The following is a 25,513-nucleotide window of genomic DNA, read 5'->3' as shown; positions in this document are numbered from 1 at the left end:
GTAAAGCCCTCTGAGGCAAATTTGTGTTTTAGGGCTATACAAAAATAAATTGAATTGAATCTCTTTTCTTAGTTTTCGTTCATACATGAGCTGCAGCATTCTGAATCAACTGGAGAGATTTGAGACTTATTAGAGCAGCCTGATAATAAGGAATTGCAGTGATCTAGTCTAGAAGTAACAAATGCATGAACTCATTTTTCTGCATCGCTTTAAGTCAGGATGTGCCTGATTTGTGCGATGTTACTGAGGGGGGGATAGGCAGTCCTTGAAGTTTGTTTAAAGAGTAAACCAATCCTCTGAGAGAAAATATCTGCATCCAGTCTGCCAGCTAGCTCAAACATAGAAGAGCAAACCAAACCTGATCCATGAGAGTGAACTGAAACAGTCCCTTTAGTGTGCAGTGTCACAGCCACTAAATGACCGCCACACCTCAGAGTTGCATGACTCAATCCAAACCCCTAAGATGTGATAAGAATTGTAGATAAAGAATTCATGAGTCGGATGTTAGTGTTCTAATGGTTATTATTGACATACATTTGTTGTAAGTGGCTGCTCTTTATGAAGTGAAAGACAGCATACAGCTTCAAAGAGAGGACGAGGACAAAGTGACGTTTTTCTGTAGACAAATTGTCCAACACATTTTCTTTTATTTGACAATACAGGACATCATTAAAGACTGGCACATGACCAGAGTTCAACAGCTTGCTCTTCTGGCCTCAACACATATGTTTTACTAACAGCTACAGTTAACCTCATTAGAACGAGCTGTAACGAAGATGTTGGACACATCAAATGAATGGGACAGTTGAATGGTTTTGTTTTACCACGAACGTGAAGGCAACTTGGATTACTTGGACTGCAAGGATAACAATAAGGCACCCTCCCTGACAGCCGCTCAGCTCTGAGGAGCAGCGATGTCAATGACAGTAACATATATTGAAGGTTCCACACAGACATTTGAACAATGTTAATACTTTTTCTTTCACGCACTGTGCTTTTGAATGCTTGTAACTCTGGGTTCGCGCGATTGTTACACCCAAGCAGTTAGTGACAAAGCGCGTATATGCATCATGAAATAAGGATGTATCGTGTGCTGTCTCGGGAGATAATCCAGCACACAGCAGTTCAAGAGGCCCACAAATACAAACAACTCCACACAACATATGTGATGTGCATCTTCAGACAGTTACTTCAGGCTCCAGGTTCTATTGTTACCATTACATATCCACGTATTCACAGCAGCAAAACAAACATTGTCAAATAAAAAAACCTTTGTTCCACATCACAGATCCATCACAGGAAAACCAAGTCAGAGATCCTCAGAGTTCTACAGTAGGTAGATAGTTCATCAATGCACAGTGGCATGTTTGGCAATGTCTGAAGTAGGTTGATGCCACCTAGCGGTTGTATCACAAACTGTTTCCCCGACAAGACGCATATGTGCCATTGGACTCTTCAGCGCCGGTGTAAATAAATGAAACAAAAGAGGACTAATAAATAAGTGTCATAAATAAAATGTCGTGGTATTGTCTAGTCTTGACTTAAATAGTGGTTTACTAATACCTCCCAGGTGTAAAGGAGTCTCATCCTCTGCAGCTAATGAGGATGCAATGATTCAAACATGTTGCCTTCATTCACCTGGTCCTGTGACGCAATATTAACAATCAAAAACAGGAGGTCTTTCTCTGAAACATTGAACTACATCCACCCTACAAGCTAGCTGCATACATCAGCTGATGCATCTCCACTGATGTTTCTGCAGGTTTGCATTATGTGTGCCTGACCAAACCTTCCATATGCTGGTCGCACCCCCCAACAAAGAGGGTTCTTAGCATAACACACCCTGAGGGAGGCTCATTGGGATTCTGTTACAGCCCAAGTGGGGTTGAGGCGAGGCTGTAACACCGCCGTCCCTCACAGAGCACACATTTGTGTGCAGTATCACTTTAAAGACTGAAAGCGTTTCTCTGTCCACAGAAAGTGGTTCAACTTGCTTTGTGTACCTGTGACAACCTTAACCCTGTCCTAAACAACAATACAATGATATGTGACAATGTCGTGGAACAAAACTGTGAACAATGCATCTCTTTCTCGAATACAACGAGGCAAACCATTAGAAGGCCTCGCACGTTACATGACTGTTTAAAATCACAGAGCAAATTTGGCAAAGAAAGAAAAGGAGAATTGATCGTTCCAGTCTTGGCATGTTTTGGGAGTAAAACTTGAGTAATGTAAAAATGCAGGAGGGTCTTCTAGTCCAGACAGCTGAGCTACAATAACAGTCTCACTTTCACTTTCTATCCCAACTGTAGTGATCACATCTAAAAGCAATACAACACTCCTTGAAACGGGTTATGACAACACTGTGTTAAAACTACACGTATGCAAAAGTCTTAGTTATACTTTAGTTTAGGGATCTATTTCAATAGCTTTAGGCTCAGGAGGTTCAAATAGCCACAGCATCAAACATACAACAATAATAGCTAATGGCCATGACACCGTGTTCCCTGCTCCCAAGCATTACTAATTAAGATAACACGATACCCTTCAATATGCACCACTGCAGTGGCCTACACGTCATATTTGCAATTAAATTAAATTAGCAAATACAATTATTACACTTCAGTAAGATTACAGAAAAGCTAATCTATGAAAATATGACTGATGGAAAAGAAATCTTCCATTTCTTTTAACTGGACTGCTTTACTGTTTACTGTAAGATCACCACAGTGCAGAACCACGGGGTCCCTGGGGTGGTGCCTCGGGGTCCACCTGCCCCCTAGCTGTGGCTGAGTTTCCAGCAGTGGTCATTGGCAGGTCCCTGTGCCGATGGTGTCTGGGTATGGCAGTCACCGTCCTTCAGTCGGTCCCCACCCCTTCATTTCAACTCGTCTTCGGTGGATCAATGTGCAACGTGGGCCAGACTCCACAAAGAAACTGGACAAAGTCAGGATAAGGCAGATAATGGAATGAATGAATGCGTTTCCATAAAAGCTGCACTATATAGAATGTCTCAGGGCTAGATGTACCTTTACATTGGGCCTGTGCTTGAGGTAGGTTGACCTGATCTGCAGGCTAAAAGAAGATGAGCATTAGATTTTAAAACCAATGAGCATGTCTCACCACAACCACAGCCTCGCAGTTGTATTCCTCCGCCAACCAGTCATGTCACAGTGTAAATCCATGTTTGTCATAAATGTCATCACTTCATCATTTTATCCTCTTAGACATTTATCTGAATAACAACATGGATTCTTCACTTATGGTCAAAAATGTGTTTTGTTTTTAATTCTAGTCGATTCATCCTTGAGTCCAAGTGGACGTTTGTGCCAAATTTGAAGAAATTCCCTCCAGGCTTACAGCGATATCACGTTCACGAGAATGGAACGACTGGGAAACATAATTCCACAGCTGCCGCCAGCATGGAGGCGTAACACTCACCTGAGAAGTATGTGCAGGTAGGACCCAAGGCCTGTGAAGATGTGCCACCAGGCATGGAACTGTGTCACTACTCCAACACCAGGGGGCAGCATTTGTCTACTGGTTCTGGAGACCCAAGAACTTCAATTAATACACAAGAAAGAACACTCCAACAGGATGCTTACTAACTGTCTTTATAAAGGTTTTATTTTAGACATTTGTACTTCAAAAGTTTTGAATCAAAATCTAAACGTGCATTTTAGATTAAAATGAGTTAAGTTTCTTATTCAGCAGTAAATGAGTTGACATTACTTGGAGTGTCCTGACTTGTCCTTGAGATGAATAAATGATTCACATTATTGCTATGATGTCACATTAATGTCACTGACTGAACATTTTCCACACCGCAGCTGTTAAATGAGAATCTTAAAATCAAGCACGTTAAGACATAATAACAAGACGCATAGTTTCTTTCTACTGCAAATACTCACCTCAACGTGTCACAGAAGATGTTGTCAATGTTCCACAGTAGGAACCCCAACAGAAAGACTCCTAAGGAGGTGTAGCACAACGGCCGGAGCCATGGGTACACCCTAACGTTGAAACAAAAGAAACAAAGACTAAAGCCTTTAGCAACGTGTTGCTTCATTGAATATTAATGAACAAGGATTCCTTTGATATGCTAATGTTTTTAATTTTGAAGGTCCTCTAGACAAGCTTACCATGTAACAATGAAGATAGATCGCATCACTAGGCAAGCTACTAGAGCACCATACATGACCTAGAAGAAGACAAGTATTAGTCAATGTTCACCTGCACTTTGACCTCTGGTCACTTCCAGAAGATGAACACATTAATGCTGACACAGTCTGCTAGCATAGCCTTTCCAATAAATGTTCTACATCCAACAATGTCGTTTCTTTGAGTGTAATGACCATTAAGTCACTACTCTCTATTTGAGCTATACATGATTTTAACTATTCATCTTTTATTATTGAGTTTTTACATCTTCAGGTGCAATAATCCTGAAAATGAATGAGTGAAGGTTGAGCTGCAGACAACTCATGTTCACACTAAGGTCAGAAGCTGAACTGAGGCTCACAAATAGAGCTGCTTGGTTACAGTAAACAGTCTATCTGTTGCTTGCTACATTCCACAAATACACATACATTAGTAAAGCCAACATAAATGCTACATGCTTTCAGTGTAATCTCTATTTAAAAGCAGGAAATACTGATTTGAACCACTGTGTATACACAGTGGTTGAACAGGGACATTGTGCGTCTCCTTATGAACCACCATAGAGCAGTGTGATCAGCAAACAAAGAGCAAACAAAGGCAGCTTTGTGCTGCAAAGCAACACAAACACAATGTGAGGCTGAAGGATACAACACACGTGTCTATCTTTAAAGGGTTGTATGGTCAGGATTATGAAAGAAACATACCAACACATTGGGTCTTGGCTCGTATGAGTGATTCACCATTTCTCATATTTACATCTTTTTCTCAGATAACAAAATGTTCAAGTGGTCCAGACCTGTCGTAGGACTCATGTGACATTCCCCTCTGACGTCTGTTTTTATCCGTCTACGTTTTTCATATGAACCATTTGCTCTTTATTTCAAAGAGTATGATCCTTTGGTGATATCACATTAACAGCACGAGTTATTTTCCCCCATTCCTTGTCTGTAGCAGGTCCCTTCATTCTGCTGCTGCTGTTGTAATGATACACTTTCCTTTATGGATCTCTGAAAGCAGGACTTCAATATAGGACATATGGGGCAGGACGCGTAGCTCTGAAAGCACTCATTCACACACATCATGTTTACGCCGGTCATCTACACAGTTATCTGAAGCAGACTTAGCACACTGGTAGGAGCACGCGTATGAAAACAAGTAAGAGAAAGCTAAGATAAGAATATAGAAATGGTCCTTCATGAGGTCGTGTTCACTGTTTTGATCCCACTGGATTCAGCATTGAGTTTGGGACATAGTATGTTTCTTTTAAATGCTACATATTAATAAACAGTAAAAACATTAAATATTGCATCATTTTGCATATTTGCTACTTTATGTTATACAGCCAGCGTGCTGCACGCACCAAACTGAGCGATGTATGCTGTGTTGGCGAGCCCAATATGTTTACACAAGGTAACAAATGACTTCAGGCACGCTGAGCCCTGATAGCAAATAATGAGCCACCTGAGGCAGTTGAGCGTGACGCAGAGCACTCCCTTACCTGGTGGAAGACTGGCTCCTTCCACTGCAAGTACACCTGCAGACATAAACACAGGAACTACTCAGGAGCATATGATGGATGTCATGCTTTCACCATTATGGTTCAAACGAAATGATCGCCGTTATAGTGGAAGTGGGTACTCACCACAGTGACTGAGACACTGAAGATCAATAGTAGCGCAATAGGAAACACACTGATGCTGTTCTCTTGTTTGAAACACTCATATCTGGACATAAAAAATAAATAAATGTGTTTATTTTACGTGTTCGGCTTAAACAATACATCAATAATAGAGAGCAAGTAATAACGGAAGGTTAAATGTGTAACTAAGGGGTGGTGCTGAGCAAAGCGCAGAGGCTGGTCCACCTTAAAAGTCAACTCACTTTAATTAGCAGGTGGCGAGCATGACGCAGGGACTTGGCTTAGGTGTTGTTGCATTTATTCACCGATAAATAAACTGTACTCAAACAGCTACGACGGTACTGCTAACTTCTCTATCTCTCGGACGCACACTGACGCTCGCTCACGTTAAGCGCACAACCGACGCACTGATTTAAGTTTGAAAAACATCTTTAAAAAACAATGTCAAACACTGGCAAACACTGAAGGGGAGTTAAGTTCCTGTCCTAGCATCCAACCACATGCCTGAACTGGGAGCACTGGGAGGACTGGAGCCTGCTCTTCCTCCTGTTGAGGTGCAGGTCTAGGTGTTTTAGGGGCTGCAGGAGCCGGGCCACATTGTTCCAGCCTTGCTTCCCAGAGTGAGCCCCCACCACCCAGTCGTTGTTATAGTTTACGATTTGAAGACCGCCCAAGGGTCCCAGGACTGCATCCATGCACCTTGTTAATGTGCGGGCGGGATGTCGGGCTGGGCGATATCAATATAATCAAATGTCACAATATTTTTTACCAGATTTCTTTACAAAAACAATAGTGTAGGGTTGACTATTGGTGCTTTCACAAAATATTTACAGAATGAGATTTCTGATAAAAAATCATCAGTAATGTGGATATAATGAGTAAGTGGGTAAAGGCAGATAATAGATCAGCTATAACAGTCTGGTAAGTTCAGAAAATGACATCACTTTACTGCAATGCAGCCTTTAAAACCAGGAAAAGACATTTATGTGATATATATTGCCCAGCCCGAGCGGAACACTAATGATGTGCAGAATGGGAGGACATGAAACTCTAAAGTCTTGCGAACCTAAGGTGGCGCCTGAGTCCCTCCCATACTGGGAATGAAAAAAACAAGCATTCTCGAGGTCGATCGTGGCAAACCAGACACCCTGAAGAACAGCCTGTCGAACCCACCGTCATCCATCGCTTTAGTGTTCCCGCTCGGGCATCTCTGTTTTCCCAAGACACAGGCAGTGGTTCAGTCTATTCACTCCCAACCATGCACACATGTATATGCCAACGGGTATAACACAGACCTGACCAGTAGTAAAATGGAAGAAGTACTTATGTCCAGTTTAGAATCAATAGCCACAAGAAGATGATACGCTACTTTCTTGGAATGGATAAAGTCGGTAAAGTCATTTTACAGCCACAATCACACTAATGCTGTTCTCAGTGACAGTCAGTCACAGCAATAAATCCAAAAGGTTGAGCCACTTACAGACAGTAGACAAAGACGCATGTACTGTAAATCATCGGCAACTCGTCCAGTAACTGCAAATGGGAATACAAAGAGAACACATGTTAATATCACTACAGGATTACATTGTTTCTACATAACTTGACATGGCGTTAGGTAGAAAATGTTTGACCTCATAAATCCATTACAAATATTTCCCAAGGCAACGAGTGTGATTCATCAAGGAATTGATCAAAAAAGATTCTGTTCCCACTTTTTGCTGAAATAATACGATTTTTATTCAACACTGCATCTCACCTGCATCTCATATTTGAGCGTCATGTGGAAGCACCAGGAACCAACACCAACAGCTGGGCGATGCACAGACAACCACACAGAACATTACATTTGAATGTCAGGACAGTCTCAAGTGTACGAAATACGATTGATGGCACCAGCAGCAAATACTGCACAACTGCATATTTTATCGTCAATAACTACGACATGTAAAGAAGAAAGAGCTAATGAAATTTGTGGTTTCAACGGACTAACCTGCCAGTCCGAGGAAAGAGCAGATGTAGCGAAACTCGAGGCCGTCTCGGAACGTCTGGATGGCCCCATAAATGGGAGGAAGAATCATAATCAAATTGCTGACAGTGTTCCCTGTTCAAAAAGACAACAGAGACAAATTAGAGCCAGACGACATGACCAGTTTGAACACCTCTGAATGATCACCTCTGTGAGACAGGCTGGGTAACATGGTGTGATCATTATAACATCTGCATACATTACTATATTGTACTGTAAACTAAATACAGTATATTGTCTTTACAGTCCCCTAACTCTCTCTACATTGTTCTTCACACCAAAGAGCAAACCTGAATCCTGTTTATAGAGCACAAGCTCTGATTGCTAAGTGATCTAATTGGTGTTTTCACAGGTGCATTATGGGTACAGGTGATTGATAATTGAGTGTGGTGTTTCTTTAGCACACACACATGAATGGAGAGTCTAATGGAGATAACTGTGTTTCAGAATTTCAAAACTTAGTGTAAAGCATAAAAATGTGTTTACGGTGCAGCACAGCTGGTCAACAGATAGACTACATGAGTTAGTGCTTTCTATACTTTGCAACAAGTACCAGTTGTTGAGACTTGGTAATTGCAAAAAACTGTGAGTAGTTTGAAAATGAATACTGCCACTGTGCCAGTGCTTGCTCGTATTGACACACACCCTTTATCTGCAGGTGTCTGATAAAAGCCAACGAGTCGTTGCCAGAGTCCATTTTAAAATGTGTGGACTTTGGTTACAGATAATAAATGCACACACCCTAAGAATACTACAACATATGAGTGTTTGGTTTTCACATTTAAATGACAACTGCAAACATGTGAATGCGTGTGAGAGACACTTTATGACCTCCCTCTGTGTGCTTGCTTTCTCCCGTAGCCATGTGCTGATGTAGAGATAATGCACAAAAGCACACATCAAATGAGGATTAAAATCACACCGGTGTCGCTAGTCTTTTCCACGTGAACAATACCACATTCCAGCCATTGAATCCAAACAATTCTTCTGCAGCAGAAAATGACCCTTTAGCTGGGCAAAGCTTCAACTCTCAGTATCCTTGATATGCAGCTTTCACACCAAAGCTTGTGTTTTAGAAACAAGGAAATGAATGAACACGGTGTGCTGGATCGATTAGGCCTACAACATGTGCACCACAAGTAGTGGCCTTGAGTAAAGCGGATTAGGACAATAAAATGAAGTGTATCACTAAAGGCGTGGACAAAATACACAGAAGATAAAAGAGCAACAATAAACTAAACTCTGACCCACTTGGCTTCAGTTTACCTTGGACTAACTGTTGCATCTCCAACAGCAACTGCAAGTTCCTCAACACAGTGAAAATTGTACTAAAAAGAGTTTACCTTCAATTCTACAATGATTCTGTGAATCTATATACATTCTTCACAATAGAATAGTATTTCTAGCTTAATGCCAATTTATTGTGGCAGGCATTAATTGAAAAAGGCTTCGTTTTGTATGAAGGTTACTTATTAGTTAATTAATGCACACACTGTAAAGAAGACTTTTAAATGCGTTGCCTAGTTCTCTTGATCTCCCTGCACATTAATGAGTAACTCTAAAGTATTATTTCAGAGTTGTTGTCCAGTGTCCATTAGTTTGGCTCAATGCTTCAGAAGGAAAGCGTGTCACTGACTGCGTGAAGCCTCCATGCCATTTCTGCTTAAAATCCCGCTGACATAGCAGTTTTTTAAACAGTTGACACTGTATCTACAATAATGGTTCCTGAGGAACCCGTTTCTTTATCGTTAGACAAAGCAATGAGTTAACCCGATGGGAAGGAAATGTTTCGTCAAGTTTTCAAGTGTGAATAACTAACATGCACCTTGTGAGAAAGAAATATAAGACCACGTAATGTTTGTCGACTTGAAATACAAATGAGTGCCAATGTGGAACAATGCAATGTTAAAGTGTATCGGGTCTGTGATAACGTTAGCTCACACTCACTGCACCCTCCAGTAAAGCTCTATGCAAAACAGGTGACAGGACAGCTTTTCCTCGTTAGCGCTTGGTAAAATGCCGTATGAGCTAGCTAACACTTAGCTTAGGCTACACTACGTAACCGAACGTTCGTATTAGCCGAGATAACACGAGAACATAAACACAGTAAATGATGATTACAGCCGCTGCTCTCATTTCATGTGTACGTTATTGAGGGGCGACAGTACGTACACAGCAACCTGGAGCTCTACCCGATAGTCCGTTAATACGAACCACAAAGTCACCATTTTCAGTGGGAAAAATTAAAATGATATTTCACTTACAAAATTCCGCGATGTAAAAAGAGGCGACATAATTCTCTTCGCACCAGTCCAGCGTTGAGGTCGGCCGCCCCCAGTATCCTTGCCTGTCTGCCGAGGGAGCCATGATGGAAGAGGAGGAGGCTGTGGGCGCTAACGGGTTTGTAGTCCCATCACCACAGCACGAGCACCACAGCACGAGCACTCCGCGAGCCCTCCTCCTCGCGCGCGATGGGAAGGCAGAACAAAGTCCAGTATGGCTGTTGTTACACAAATACAGATAGCAGCCTGTAAATTGTAACCTACTACCGTTAGCACTAAATAAGTGTGTTATTTAGCTCCACGCAATATCATTCTAAATGCAGACTATGGGTAGCAAACAACTTTGGAACAAATCCAAGTGTTTTATTTGATACTGAGGCCTATGCTCAGTTGTAACCTAAAATAAAATCAACCTTGTGTATGTAGCCTGCTAATTGTGCAAAATGGATATTTGAAGAATCCAGAATGAAATACCCTTTTGTGTTTGTAATCTTTATGGCATGTGTTTGCTGGTGACATATGATAAAGATTATTATAAGTGCATTACACAAAACACCCCTAAAGTAGTCTTTTTAATTACATTCGTTTTGTTTCCTGTGTATATTACCGTTTATGGAAAGCCATAGCAACCAATAGATGAATAAGTTTCACTCCAGTTCTTTATTGCCAAATCAGCAATAATTTGACAGAATTTGTCAGGGCAGCTCAGACAAAAGAGGAACACGGGCCAACAAGCATGCACAACATCGCAATACAGTCAAGAGACACAATGCAATGTCACAAGCAAAACAGGATAAAATACACAAAAAAGACCAGCAGATGGAGTCAGCTTGTTGAATTATAAAATGAAGGATTGCTTTAAGGTAAGCAGTCCTGCACTTCATGCACTTATATCTCCCACCATATGGCAAGTGACTGACAAACAGCATACAGCACTTCATTATAAGGAGGTTAGGTTTAAGACTGCAGCCTATACAGTACAGCACACACCATATTCCTCTATTCCTCCAGGCTGACTCGTTAAAGAGCATTTAGATCAACAGCTCCAATGATTCTTTCTTCAAGTAATGCAGCTCAAGTAAAAGCACAGTGATGACCAAGTTTAAGATGTTGATGCCGTAATCTTAATGGCATCATTTCTCGGGGAGAGAAACACCTACTTTATTACATACAGGACCTGACCTCTTCCCACGGTACAACTGAAGATCATTTACATGAATTTAAGGCACTCACTGGAATGATAGACATTTCCTACTTTACAATTATCTCAAAATCATAATAGTAAAGATATTTCTAATAAAACATCAGGCATGATTTAAAAAAATATTGCTGAGCATTTTGCCTGATTAGGGTTCATCTGAATAATATTTTTGAAGTAAGATAAAGGTCTAAATCTGTTCACTTCATGTCTGTCGCAGTTCCCCCTTTTCAGTTTTATAGTTAAATATAGTTTTGCACATTATTTATGCAATACTCCAATGAATGTCGTGTGATAGATTATAAATTATGTAATTTGTCCACCACATGAAAAACATCTTTGTTCTGTCATGAACCCACATGTCCTCTAGGTGGTGTGATACGCTAAAAAAGGTCCACTAATGCAACGATATAAGATACTCTCATGTTCACTCAACAAATCTTCTTTGTAATCTTCTGTTTAGTCAAGTAAATTCAATTATTCTTTCGTGTTATTGAACCACTTTTCCATTAAATAACGAATCATTTGGTCTTTATCAACTGTTTTTCTATAAGTTTTTATAGTCAGCCTAATGCTAACAATCAGGTGGGAGGTTGATGGTGTGGCTTTTAACCAGTGCCTTGCTCATTGGAGCAGCTGCCGGACCCATCTTGACGTACCCAAATATTTAGTTTTGTCTAAACATGAACAGTTTACTGATTAAGAGCCAATGTTTACCATGCAGTGTGTTGCAACTCCACCACATTCCTCGCTGGCGTAGGGCTGCCCAGCAGGACATAGTCACCCTCGCTGGAATTTTTCTCATGCTATTCAGCTGGGTCCCACTGGAGACCTGAGCTCACCAGACCTGCCCAAGAACAAACTGCTGTTACAAACAGACATGAGCAGACAAATCAAACTGGTTGAATGAGTCGGAGTCTTCTGTTTCACGACGGACAATGTCAGCACAAAATATCTCAAATTAAGATGACACTTGGTTGGGGGTGGTTTATTATTATTATATATTGTTTGTTTGTTCTGTTTGTCTTTGCCCTGTAAAGCGTCTTTGGGTATCTTGAAAAGCGCTATAGAAAATTGATGTATTATTATTATTATTATTATTCCCGTGCTTTTATTGCAAAAACTGGAAATTTGTAATAGTCTAAAACTATTCATATTTTGAAATTGTCAAATTGTACGTGCATATTATAGATAGGTTTTATTCAATCTGCCATGCTTTGGTTTGTTTGCCAGTGTAGGTCAGTGCATTCAGGGAGGATCAATAAGAAAAACAGCAACGTAGCATATTGGTTCAAACTATATGCTTGTGTTGGAGAGCAGTGCAAAGGATGGGCGAAACAATTGTAAATGTCCTCGGAGTTAACAAATTAAAAGCAACTGCGCTTGACAAATTGAAACATACTATTAAATTAAACAACAAGCACCATCGGTGCAGAAGTAAGATTGTTGTAGACCTTTTACATTGTTAAGACTTGTCAACATATTTTGAAGCAATAATCAGGGAAATCATACTTAATGTAAGTCTTCAGTCCATATTGTGATATGCCAATGCAAACAGAAAAGATATCAAATATTCTTCACGATAAAAAAGGAAGGCTGTGCACTAAAACACAGGATCAAATGTTGAAACACATCTCTTCAGTCATGTATTGTGGAATGCTGTTGGCTTGTGACGTGAAGGAATGCGCTTTCATTTCCCACTTCTCTCTGCATTCCGCAGTAGAACATACACACACACACACACACACACACACAGCCAGGCTTTTAAGTGAATGTGGTTACAGCTCATCTCTCATCTTATCGCCCTTCGGCCGGACCATCCTGCCTATGAATAGGATGGAGTTTGTCTTCTGGTCCTTCACGAGGAAGATGAAAGGGTGGTCCGCGTAGAACAGTTTGGGGTTTTTCAGCTTGTCCGTGCCAAGGATGCTCATGTCCATTTCGTTGCCGTCGGTGTCCCATTCCATGGCAGAGGCGTGGAACACACTGGCCAGGTAGAGATCCTTCTTCCCGGTGATTCTAGACAAGTCGGCTTTGGATTTGTCCACGGCCTCCGTCAGGCCCAGCTCCCCAAGGTGTTTCTGAACAGGAGCAGATATTCAGATCGTGTAAAAGAAGCTAGACATTAAGTCCGAGGTGCTGTTCTTTTGCATCTCCTACCTGCAGGTTGTGACTGACTTCCATGCTGACTTTGGGCAGAGACACGGCCACCGCTGTCTGCTGCAGCTTGCCCATCCACGTATCCAGTTTCTTCTTGGTGAGCATCTTCTCCACTCTCTGCAGAGGTTCCACTTGGTGGGGCATGATGAACACCATAGTGGACTTCTTATGAGCCAGAGGCATGCTCAGGAGAGTTAACTTGTTGGTTTTGTCATTGTAGAAGCCATAGAGGCCTGAGGAAACAAAATATATCTCTAATCTGCTAAGTGTTGGACTATAGCATAGATCATCCCACATTCACTCATTCACTATTGTGAAGGTTAAGATGGGATTTAATACACTTATGAATCATTGTCATTCTGCATCATCACTAACAGGTGTGAGGTCACCTAACTGTAATTTTAGCATATAAAATGCACAGGATTGCATTTTTAGCAGAAAGCAGTGTTTTTAGTGTCTAGCTCTGATGTTGGATCTGCAATGGTCTACCCATTGACTTCGAGACAAGATAATCTGGTTTTAGGACTCATTCCAGCGCTCCATAACTGTATCTATAACCCACCATAAAAAGGCAGATTGTTGTTTATAGACTCCAGCATTTTTCCCAAAATGTGGATCTACTCCATAAAGTGTCACACGTGTTGTTTCTGAACTTTCTCCACCTACCTGTGCGGTGCATCATCTGCACTGAAACAGTGTAGCTATGGGGCAACATGAATCCACGGTTGTCCACCATCTGATGATGGAACTGCTCATCCCAGTGAGCTGTGAGAAACAAAAAAAGTATTCATTCTGAGAGCATTTTTATAGAAATAACATGCACATACACAAGTCGTATGAGGAGTAGACTCACGTTTGAAAAACATAGCGTTGACGATCATCGCCCCGTCAGTCTGCTCTACATCCTTGGTGACCTGGGGCAGTTTGCCATCGGTAGACTTGGCCGCCCACTCGTTGATGGAGCTCACGGCGCTCTTCTTATCCCTGAAGTTGATCTTGGAGTGGTCACAGTTGTAATGCTTTTTGCTGCTCTTGACAAAATCCTCCACGAAGGCGACGGAGCTGGGTCCGTACAGGCGGTTGCTAATCTTCCAGGTGACATTGCGGGTCTTTGGGTCGCTCACCTCGGTCAAGAGCTCTGCCAGACCGGAGTGCAGCTGCTCGTCTTTGACTTTAGCCGCATTCAGAAGGGTTTTTACTTGAGAGGCAGTGGAGGCTTTGCTCCCAAGAGCCACCAGACCCAGAGAGGAGGCCACGACGACGGGGGATATGATGATGTTTTCCACACTTTTTTCCTTGGCCATGTTTTGGTAGAGACTGAAAGCCAGCTTCGCGCTGTTGTCAGCCAGGATGGTGGCGTGGTTACTCAGGACTTTGTCTGGTGAGGCCGAGGTGGCAGCTGTAGCTGAAGAGGCCAGGAGGACCAGGGCTGCCAGGTTAGTCACCCACATGGTGTACCGCTATGGAGAAAACCTGTGAGAGGACATGAAGACAAACGTCCGTCATTCATGTGATGCGCTGACCTAAGAAGTAGGGCTGGGCCATAATTCAAAATGATTATTTAGCTTCTTTCAATGTATCGTGATGAAATCACACATCGAGATATCATGATACACAATTGATACAAAATTGTCTAAATAGATATTACTTAATCAGCACATACCAGCTCAAATTTGTTGTAGTAAGTAAATGATAAAATGATAAAATACTCAGTATTGTCATTTGTCAAGCATTTAATTCACACAAGAGTTTACCAAACCACGTGGTTATTTCATAAAGACTATTGACTGAATTACCAGAAAACATGCGATAAATATCGTTATCATGATATTAAATGATCTATAGTGATAGACGACTTTGGCCATACTGCCCTAGCCTACTGAGAAGATGGAAAACTCTTGGGTGATGTTTGTTCTGTTTCAATTTGAAATGTCTTGTTCACCTCACTTTTCCAAACTCGGGAGCCCATTTTGTTACATATTTAGGGTTAACTCTGCCGTTTTTTAGGATAATAGCAGGGGAGCTGGGTTAGCTGGTACCACTCCAGCAAGATCTCTCCCAGTAGACCTCAGGGCAAGACTTACATAACAGCCACGCAGGCAGCTGCAGGATGCAACTAAGCCAAACATTTTGGCCAGCCTGGGCTGAGTCCTTCATGTCCTGGCAACACAAAAGTTTTAAGATTATAAAAAGTATCTAGAGAGGAATATGTGTGCTTACTGCTGATTGGTTCCTCTTGGTGTGGAAGAAGTGACTACGTGCTGACACACACTCAACCAATGTTTTTATTCCAGTCCACGTATATAGAGAGCATGTGTGCTTTAAGAAGAGGAGGTTTTGTGCAAATGGCCAGTTATTGTTATAGTTTTATCGAACAATACAAATCAGTCTGTGTACTGACAGATGATTGGCCAAGTATCAGCCTCTTAATAAAATGCAATAAAGATAGCACTCTTAAACGAGAGGAATGACATACATGAGGAGTCTCCTCTCAGCAGCTTCCAAGACATGTTTCTACAGGCTCACAGAGAAAGATGGGAGAGATCTCTGACTGAGACGTGTGCATGAAAGAGATGACTTCTAAAAGGCTGAGACTCTTTGTCAACATTATTCTTAAAATGCTGTCTTTAGTTGTATGTTTAAAATAGTACTTGAAGATGAATCTTTTCTGCGTTGCAAGTTAGAACAGAATGAATGCAGATGAATAGATTCATCAAATTCTGATGATATGATCTAAATAGCATTAGTAAAGTAACACTGCATGTGACCTGTTGAAATCATACTCTGTAAATAACCCTGTGACTGACATTGGTACATTTAGTTTAGTTCACGTCCTTCAGAACCTTTTCGTAGATCCATGCCAGTTTGAGACTTTAATAAATGGATGATGAGAAACTATCTTGTGACGTTTCAATGCACAAGAGACATTGTGTATGTAAAGGTCATCAATAACAAAGTGATGTATTTTGGAAAACTTCAGTGTAATATGTAGACTAAGGTAGAAGAAATGACACCGATTAAATCAGTTTAAAAGAGACGGACAACTCCCTAAATCCTGAACTCATTATTTTCTAACTTTGAGAAACATACTTTGACATTGTATTCTGCTGTTTTCTTATATTTGAATAAGAAACTAACAGCTTGGATGAACCACACTGCTTGAATCTGCAACAGAATCTTAAACAGCTTATTGCAGATCTGACTCTGTGGCCTCTTTTCACATGCCTGGGCATTTCCCACCAGTTGAACACTGCTCTGCATAGTCTCCCTTCCCCCCCTCACTCCCAGTACTTTTTATCTTACCTTATTAGGTTTTTATCTTACCTTATTAGGTTTTCAATAATTCAGCACGTTCTCCTCAAGCTTGCTTACAAATAGATCCCCCAGCGCTGATCTGCTCTATGTCAAGTTAATGTATGTAATGGTTGGAATCAGAGTTGTGTGAGACAGTTGCAGGAGTGTCCATGCCCAGTTTGCAGAGCATTAAAATCTCTGCACTGGGCTCTTCCTCTCAGGCTTGTCCCGCCCATAGTATTCAGGGCAGAATCCTCCCCCTCCAGGTCCTAAAGCCTGAAATTGGAGCCCAGTTGGAGCCCTCAGACAGCTACCAGTCAGTGACCCATAACAAAGTGTCCCCTCATTACTTACTGATAATCTCACTCTCACTCAGCTGCTTCAATGAAATGAACAAGAGTTATATTTGTCATACACAACGTAATTATGGTATTACTGTTGTTTTTTTTGGGTTATTTGTACATTTATAAAATGGAGCTATACCATTACAAACGTTTACATGCTTTTACATTATGCTGGCTTCACTTCTGAACTCATCCAACAAACTTTTCAGGTTATGAAAAATGTAGAAAACTCAGTGTTACTCCTTCTAAACTTTTTCAGTATGAATAAAGATCATTCATTTGTTTTCTGTCCCCCACCCTGTAACTGCCCTTCTCTCACTCTGCCACTTGATTTGAGACAATGCAGGGGTTACGCCCATAGATGGATTACTGAACGGGCCTACTAGGCACAGGCACAGGGGCCCAAACCAGGGCCCCTTTTGGCCTAAATGTATCTCAAAGAGAGGGAGAAACTCAAAATGACCACAAAGACACATCAAACGACTACAAAGATACACAAGAGACATAAAGAGACTCAAGCAGCTATGAAAAGGGGCACAAAACAACCACAAAGAGAAACGAAAAACACCACAGAGAGATGCAAAACGACTACAGAGAGACACAAAACAGAAAGAGGCTATGCTCCTGTGTATAGAGGTGGTGGGGCCTTTTGCATGTCTGTGCCCACGGGCCCATTTTCTCATAATCCGCCCATGAGGTAGCCAGAATCCTCGAGAACTTAAACTATTTCAATTTTTATTTTGGCCTCTTGACATTGCTGTGGCTTCCCTTCCCATTGATTGTGACATTTCTTTGACTTGCTGTTGATGAAATGTGAGGTGCCACAGAAGACATTGAAACAAAAGATCTGTGTAGGGAATCAGGTCGCATAGCTGCACAGCTCTATCACAAGCGGGATATAAACATATACAGTCCATCAGTCCATCTGACAATAACACAAATGAATGAGACGAAACCTCAAGCCACATGTCTGATACCTCAGTGTTACATAACGAATAGTGCTGATGGTGTCAGAGAAGTGGTCTTGCCAGATGAAGCACCCGACAGACACAGACGTATTGAACTTAGTGGCAACATCGTATCTGATAGTATGAAAACAGCAGGCTGTGATACACAGCTTACTGGTGCCCGGTGCATAAAAAATCATCAAAATAGAAGAAATAAAATTGCCAGGTGAGGAGAGGTCCGGGCTAAGCCCCAAATAATAAAATCAGTTCATTTCAAAGAAAATCATTTTTAAAATAAGGCCTTCTAAAGTCTTATTTTATCTGATACTAATAATGTTTATTAACTGGCCCCTGGCCTTCTCTCAACTAGCATAAGTGGCCCCCGGGATGGAAGTGGAGAATCCCTGCAGAGAGAGGAGAGAGGCAGACAGGATGTGGTGTGGGTTTGGGCCTGGCTCTATCAGGAACCCTATTGTCTTCTTATGCCTATAGTTTGACTCAAGCTCCTCAACAACAGAGAGCACCAAAGGCAAACCTGCTAGTTCAGTAACTTTTTCAGATGTATTCAGTATGGCAGAAACATGTTTTAATTCAACCATTAAGAATCAGCCCAGTCAGTTCAGTATAGGCCGAGGCCATGTATAGATGTGATGTGTGGAGGGAGTTCTTCCTGGTGTCATGTGTCCCCCCGCTAGGGAGGGGTGTGTTGATGTGGATGAGGCAGCAGGAAGTTACAGTAGGAGCGGATGCATGTCCGCTGTAACACTGCCCTGTTCTCTAGAGCTTGTTGCAGCTGTTAGCACGTCTAATCCAGATATGATATGATGTAAGAGTTCAGAGGGAAAGATATTAATTTCAGATTTCATTTTGTTTCTTACTCTAGTTAACTTTTCATCTATTTCTATTCCATTAAAGTGATATTATGTCCCTATCCTGTATTGTGTTTTAACTACAGTACATGTAGCATGTTTTAAAGGCACACAAGTAAAAAAAACAGTGTTCACATAATGTGTAAAGTCTTTGGAGTGGCCCTTTAATGCCTCACCGTAACAGTCCGGCCTTACTGTATGTCACTGTTGTTGTTTACATGCCTGATTTGATGATATTTACTTCCATGTTTCCTGTTTCTTTTCACTGTTAACAAACACCAGAATATATCTTTTTTAAATGGGCAGTTAAACCAACCATCAAACCACCGTCTCCAAATTTAAATGTTAGAATTCTCAAAACTACCTGCTCAACCTTTGTGACGACCCCCCCCAATCCACTAGTGGTCTGTGTTCCTTCTCTTCAGGGACTCTGGTCGTCAGCTGATGAGCCTGAGCCTGTTGGGGTTCCATATGAAAGCTCACACGCTGAACGTGGACCAGCTCTTCCTCTGCAGACACGGCTGCTCTTTTGGTTTTGTTTGTCTCAGACGTTTTCACTCTCCAGCACATGTTTACATTACTGATTTCTGACTTGCCATGTTTGATGTCATGTTTAATACTTTTAACTCGTCTGCTCTCCCGTTTCTGTGGCAGCTGTTGAGCTGTGCTGCAGCACCATCCACATCATAGAAGTAGTTTCTCACACTTTTGAACAAATTGAAAATGCTTTGACACACTTGTACTTCTGTACAATTGTCTATGGTCTCCTACATTATCAGTTACTTATGTAATGTTCTGTCTGATACTGTTATGTCTATATTTTATATATATATATTATGCTATATCAGATCCACCACCCCCAAAAAAAGTATTTAGTATTTTTGTTCCTCTGTCTTGTCTTTTTCTTTTCTGTATCGCAATGACATGGACAGGTCAACAAATTACAGTACAGACAGTAAAGGTGTATATGTGAATCATATTCAATCTGCCACATACAGTAATATGATATACAGTATATATATATATATATATATATATATATATATGCCATACAGAAGAAGTGCAGGATTTTCTATCACTGTGATCAGAACCTTAGCCAAGCATTATACCTATATCCTGTTTGTGAAACAATGACACAAGAACATATCATTCTGATGGCACTAATATGGTTACTGAAATATTTACTTGTGAGTGATTAATTATCAATTTTGTTTGTTGCATGTAATCGATGTGTGTGGTGCTGTTTGCACCAAGCGTTTTCAGATGCTTACAGGATGGTTCCAGATATGCAACAATGCGACTGAGAAAAGCTTTTTTACACCCACTGCAAATCACTAATCTACGTCCTTAATGCCCATTCTAGTCCACCTACTGTCTCTGACAATGTTGTGATACATCTGTTTACAGTACTTTATTGTTCAAACACTGAACGGACCTACCGACTGTAGGAATGTGTTCTGTGACGAATGCATGCTTTAATGTGTGTTTGAGACATCCTAGTTTGGCGTGTATTCATTAGGGCCCGAGCTACCGACGTCGGGCCGCGAAGGCCCTATTGATATTGTACCCGTTTGGGTAAACGTACGCATGGTTGGAGGACTTGCCATGCATGAAAACTCACCAAATTTTGGGGACTTGTCAGGCCTGGTGAATATAGCCATCTGAAAAAGAATGCATCTTTCTGTGTTAAGAAATGGCTCTCTAGCTCCCCCTACAAGTCGGACCGGCGACGCCCCTCGGCCAGTATGTCCGATTGACTTGAAATTTGACACACATGTCCACTTGAGCTAGAGCTACAAAAAAGCCAATCAGACCCCTAAGCTCCGTCTACTTAGATTTTCCGCCATATTGAATTTAGTGTAAAACACATTTCTGCGAACTCCTCCTACAGGCTTAGTCCCATTACTACCAAATTTGCTGTGGATCATTACTGGATCTACGTCATCAAAAGTTATCAAAAGCTTTTTGATAACTCTTTTCGTTTACAAGATATGTACCAATAAACTTCTTAGGGGCGTGGCTTAATATCAATACATATAACTTCTCAACCGTTTGTCCTAAAATTACCAGATTTTCAGCATATGTGCACATTGCATCCTCTAACATACCCTGAGATATATTTTGCATTCAACAACCAGGGGGTGCTACAGTAAACCCTCAAAGTTGTGCTTTTTGTCACTTTTTGCAGATTTCAGCCTTCGCACTTTAACGAACTCCTCCTAGAGATTTTAAGCGATCAACTTCTACTTTGGTCAGGATGCTCGTAAGACCTTTGTGATTAAAAGTTATCAAAATCGAGAGTTTTCATCAAAGAACCTTGACGTGGCGTGGCGGCCATTTTGCCTCATTGTTTATGAAAAAAGAAGTTGTTATAACTCCAAGGTACATTATCCAATTCGCACAAAACTTCTTATGCATGATGCTACTTCAAGCCTAAACATACTTCAATTGAAAATATTTCAATAACTCATAGTGCCGCCTACTGGCTAAAGGAAATGTCATATTTTATACTTTTATTTATTCCTCCTAGCCAGGTGACCTGATGTCTCAAATTTGGTAAGGATAGTATTAAGACATTGATGATAAATTGCCATGAATATTGTGAGTTTTCGTTCCACGCTGTTGCCGTGGCGACGCATAGTTTGCCATGAAAAAGGAAGCTGATGGTTTAGTGGGTTGGGATGCTCAAAAACTCATGGAACTTTGTACGTGTCACAGGTCATTGGAAGAAATAGTTTATATGATTTTCTTTATTGGCTGTTTTAAATTGCCTCTATAGCGCCCCCTACAAGATTTCAAAAGAGCAGCCCCAGCGCTACGTTTTGGCTACATGTATGAAACTTGGTAGGCACATGTATCCTATGGAGACTTAAAAATAAGTCTCCTGGGACCATGCTCTAAGCCCTACTGGAAGTCTGCCATTTTCAATTTTGTATGAATTTATACAATATTTAGACGATGCAGCCCTTGCAGTACGTTTCACTATCTATATATAAAATTTAGATATATAAACAGATGTATCACATGTAGACTGACAAAAAAGCCCCTAGAGCTCTAAGCTCTAAACCCAACCGGAAGTCAGCCATTTTGAATTTAGTGAAAAAAAACACATTTTTTCGAACTCCTACACGCTGGCTCCGATTTCTACGAAATTTGCTGTGGATCATAAGTGGATCTAAATCATCAAAAGTTATCAAAATCTTTTTGATATCTCTTTGTGTTTACAAGATATGGACCAATACACTTCTTAGGTGTGTGGCAAAATATCAACACACATAACTTCTCAACCATTTGTTCTAAATTCCCAAAATATTCAGCATATGTGCACATCGTATCCAGTAACATACCCTGAGAATTGTTTTGCATTCGACCACTAGGGGGCGCTACAGTAAACCCGCAAAGCCTACTGGCTAAAGGAAATGTCTGATGTAACTCAGCTGGACTTGTTCCAAACGGTCCCAAACTTCTCATGCTTGATAACACTCATGGCCTGAGGATGTCTACGAGCTAATTTCCAGTAATACTCACAGCGCCACCTGCTGGCCAAAGGAAATCTGGATTTTATGATAAACACCTCCGATTTACATGACTTTTACACAATGTGGTTTACATTTGACACAGAGCTACATGATGCATGTTTGCACGTGTTCTGTAGCGCCAGGCAGCGGATACAGGAAGCATCGGACTATTTGCAAAGCATCATTTCCGGCATCAGGCGGTCCACGCGGGATTAAAAACGTGTCACTCGCGGACGCGCTGTCCGACTGTCGCGGACGTTCTCGGGCGCGCAGGCCGGAGTCCCGCTGGCACCCCGGACACGCTGGAGGATGCGGGGGCCCGTTCATCGCTGCTCGCAGCTTTAATTTCTGATTGGTATTAAACACTTTTCGATTTGACGTAGATGCTGTTTTTGTCCTTATGACTTTGTATTCATCACTTTGCCCACATACTTCCTCATGACCTCCTCTCTCTGGTGTATGTCTCCATGAACTGACCAAAGGGTCCAGTGTTTCCCCGCAGTGTTTATTCATGTTATTGATTCTCTCACATGTATTCACTGCATCCCGTTGTGGTCCATCAGACCTTTTCTCTTTAATAAAAAGGTCATTTGAATTCAATCAAATCTTTATTTTTAGGAAAAGCAGAGTCTGGCTTAATTTTCTCTGAGTCCTGTGTATCTGAGCATTGCTTCCCATGGAAGAAGCACAATACCCAGATCAACAGAGTCATTTCTCATCATGTCCATGATTCAACTTTAGAAGCCACAGAGACAAGTGACCAACAGTCCAGTGGGTACAGACGTCCTCTGCTGACTGAAATAGACAAATACTGACTGTCAGCTGAGCAGTAGAAGTACTTCGTAAGGCCACTAGAGGTCAGCGTAGAGCTAACAATAAAGGCAGAATACAAAACAGCATTCTCAATATTGGTACTAGTGCTTCTGTTAGCTACTGTTACTATCACCACCACCTTTATTATCCATGGAGCTGTTTCAATCACTGTTGTTAAAAGTGACACTTAATTTAAAAAAGACTGAATATATGACCTTCACACTTACTCCCTTCTTTCAATACCATTTTATAGATCTTCTGCAAAGTGCCCTAAAGGAAACATGTTGTCTTTTTACATGATCTTCTTTTAATATGTTCCCTTGTGTTGCCTTTACGTACTGTATGTGTTCTAACATGTGAAATTTCATTTTAGAAACGCGAAAAAGCTTGAGCTGCCGAGTCTTGACCCGTATTCTCTGGAAGAACAGGTCTTGTATCTAAATGGGACCTTCCTGGCTGAATAATAGATCAAATGAAAATTTAAATAGATTATCATCATCATACTTGATTTACACAAATGACATTATGGTGGTTCCACGGTGATGAGTTAAATAACAAGTACACATTTATTTGGAATGACTTATTATCACGTCCACATGCCTCTCCTGACGTGTGTCTTTTCCACTGAGACGCCATCACAATCACAGGACCAGCATGCATCTCTTCTGTGAGAGAACTTCAAGTTAAAGGGCCGTCACTGCCACCGCTTAATTGTTTAGGATTAAAGGGATCTGACGTAATTATCCCAGGGTCAAGGGTTAATCTCTGACTGCTGGGCCTGGAATAGATCTCTGAGGCTACAAGACACTACTCTGCCTCTTTGCCAGGTGTTGTACTGGCTCTTGTACAGTCAGTCACAACCGCTCAGTTAAATGGTCTAGTGGCACTAAACTGAAGAGAGGAGTACAGCACTGTCATGCTCTAGCCCCATTAGGGTTTAAAGATGTATATAACCCTGTATGTTGAGTGTTGTCTGAATATAGTCTTGTGAAAACATTTCTAACCTCATGTCGGCCCCCATGGAAACTCTCCGTCACAGTAAAAACTCATCCAAACCTCCGCCCTCGTAGCTCTGCCCACATTCCAGGAAACACTAACATTTCCTAGAGATGGGGACAATGCCAACCCTCCATGGCGTCTTCCCCCCCCCCCCCCCTGCAGAGAAGTTTAATTACATCATTTCTCTCGTATCCCTCTTTGACCTCTCCCTCCTGACATCTCCACACTTCAAACTGGCAACACACTTGATTTCACCCTTAAAACACCTCTCAACTCCAGCACATGACGCGTGTGATGTCCAAAATGGGACAGAAAAGGCAGGAAGAGGTACAAACCTCAACTCCCCCCATTTAACTTCCCATGTCTCTTCTCCCCTCCTCCTCCTCTCTCCATCTTTCTCCTCCGTTTCAGCTGTCGTCTACGTTTGCAATTTTATTATCTGTAATAATGATAATGATTATTATCAGCGTCTGCAGAAAGGACACAAACTGCTCCGAATGTTTAAAATGATGATTCCTCAGACTGCAAACATTAACTGTGCATTTCATCAGGAAGCAAGTCTTAAAATCTTTTGAAAATACTAAACTAAATATAATAACAAATAGATCCGTTCACATATAGTGTTTCATATAAGGACTCCCCTCGTTAGACAGGAATCTTTCTTGTTTCCACAGAGTTCCTGAAGCAAATGAGGAAGTGTTAAAAAGGACATTTGCAACTTTGAAATTTGAAACGAAATAATATTAAATTGAAAAGCTTCAACAGCAAAACAGAAATTATAAAAAAATATTGTACCCTTTATAAAAGATGTATGCATTGGAACTTAAGATGTAAATTATTAATAAATAATAATACTTTATAAATCACCAAGAGGAATAAATAAAGTTTGGGTTGATTGTGAAAACGTGGTTGGTGTCTGTCCTTTCTGGTTTTTTTAGCAACTGCTGAAGCACAGTTTCTGAAACTATAGGGCCCCTTTGTTGAAACTCTACACACAAAAACAGATCAAATCTCTTGCAAAAGCAAACACTTTATTCAAAACTATATCAACTCTTCTACTAATGCTAATTTCCCCACACAACGTCACACACAACCACCAAATAAACAGTGTTAATCATAAACATACTGTATTCTTCTCAACTATCAAACTGTAAAGATAACATAAGATAGAACTTTATTAATCCCGAAGGAAATTATTGTGCCAGAGTTTCAATAAAGATTAAGAACAGAAGAATAGCAAAAAACAATAGAGAGAGAAAAAAA

At 41.1% G+C, this 25,513-nt stretch overlaps 2 protein-coding genes across 3 annotated transcripts in view; both read right to left on the bottom strand.

The window, feature by feature from the left end:
* Positions 1 to 608: 608 nt before the first annotated feature.
* On the bottom strand, positions 609 to 10,567 carry acer3 (alkaline ceramidase 3). The gene is made up of 11 exons (XM_031871586.1): positions 10,091 to 10,567; positions 7,791 to 7,901; positions 7,557 to 7,609; positions 7,281 to 7,333; positions 5,804 to 5,885; positions 5,660 to 5,695; positions 4,143 to 4,201; positions 3,912 to 4,013; positions 3,442 to 3,546; positions 3,030 to 3,075; positions 609 to 2,937 (listed from the first exon to the last, which is right to left on the bottom strand). The coding sequence occupies exons 1-11, from the start codon at positions 10,191 to 10,193 to the stop codon at positions 2,884 to 2,886; spliced, it is 804 nt and encodes a 267-aa protein (XP_031727446.1). The 5' UTR covers positions 10,194 to 10,567; the 3' UTR covers positions 609 to 2,883.
* A 182-nt stretch (positions 10,568 to 10,749) lies between these two features.
* The window catches only part of serpinh1a (serpin peptidase inhibitor, clade H (heat shock protein 47), member 1a), a 15,135-nt gene continuing 371 nt past the window's right edge, over positions 10,750 to 25,513 (bottom strand). Inside the window, exons 1-5 of one of the 2 annotated variants that reach the window (XM_031871584.1) lie at positions 16,791 to 16,943; positions 14,320 to 14,939; positions 14,133 to 14,231; positions 13,467 to 13,699; positions 10,750 to 13,387 (exon numbers count right to left, since the gene is read on the bottom strand). In XM_031871584.1, coding sequence (XP_031727444.1) covers positions 13,085 to 13,387; positions 13,467 to 13,699; positions 14,133 to 14,231; positions 14,320 to 14,917 — 1,233 coding nt within the window. In that variant the 5' untranslated portion in view covers positions 14,918 to 14,939; positions 16,791 to 16,943 and the 3' untranslated portion in view covers positions 10,750 to 13,084. Of the gene's footprint in view, positions 13,388 to 13,466; positions 13,700 to 14,132; positions 14,232 to 14,319; positions 14,940 to 16,790; positions 16,944 to 25,513 lie in introns of those variants that run through there. The other variant, XM_031871585.1, reaches the window with a different exon arrangement.

The sequence above is a fragment of the Anarrhichthys ocellatus genome, unplaced genomic scaffold (assembly GCF_004355925.1).
Source record: "Anarrhichthys ocellatus isolate YVR2014 unplaced genomic scaffold, GSC_Weel_1.0 scaffold59, whole genome shotgun sequence".
Classification (NCBI taxonomy): domain Eukaryota; kingdom Metazoa; phylum Chordata; class Actinopteri; order Perciformes; family Anarhichadidae; genus Anarrhichthys; species Anarrhichthys ocellatus.
This window is presented reverse-complemented; position numbering and strand designations above follow the sequence as displayed.

Bases quoted from the DNA above. Each gene is read 5' to 3' on its own strand.
- acer3 (XM_031871586.1), bottom strand. From the start codon at position 10,193: ATGGCTCCCTCGGCAGACAGGCAAGGATACTGGGGGCGGCCGACCTCA. The intron at 7,334-7,556 runs GTGAGATGCAGT...TCCCATTTGCAG, and splicing joins CGCTCAAATATGAGATGCAG to TTACTGGACGAGTTGCCGAT. The intron at 4,202-5,659 runs GTAAGGGAGTGC...GTCTTCTTCTAG, and splicing joins AGGAGCCAGTCTTCCACCAG to GTCATGTATGGTGCTCTAGT.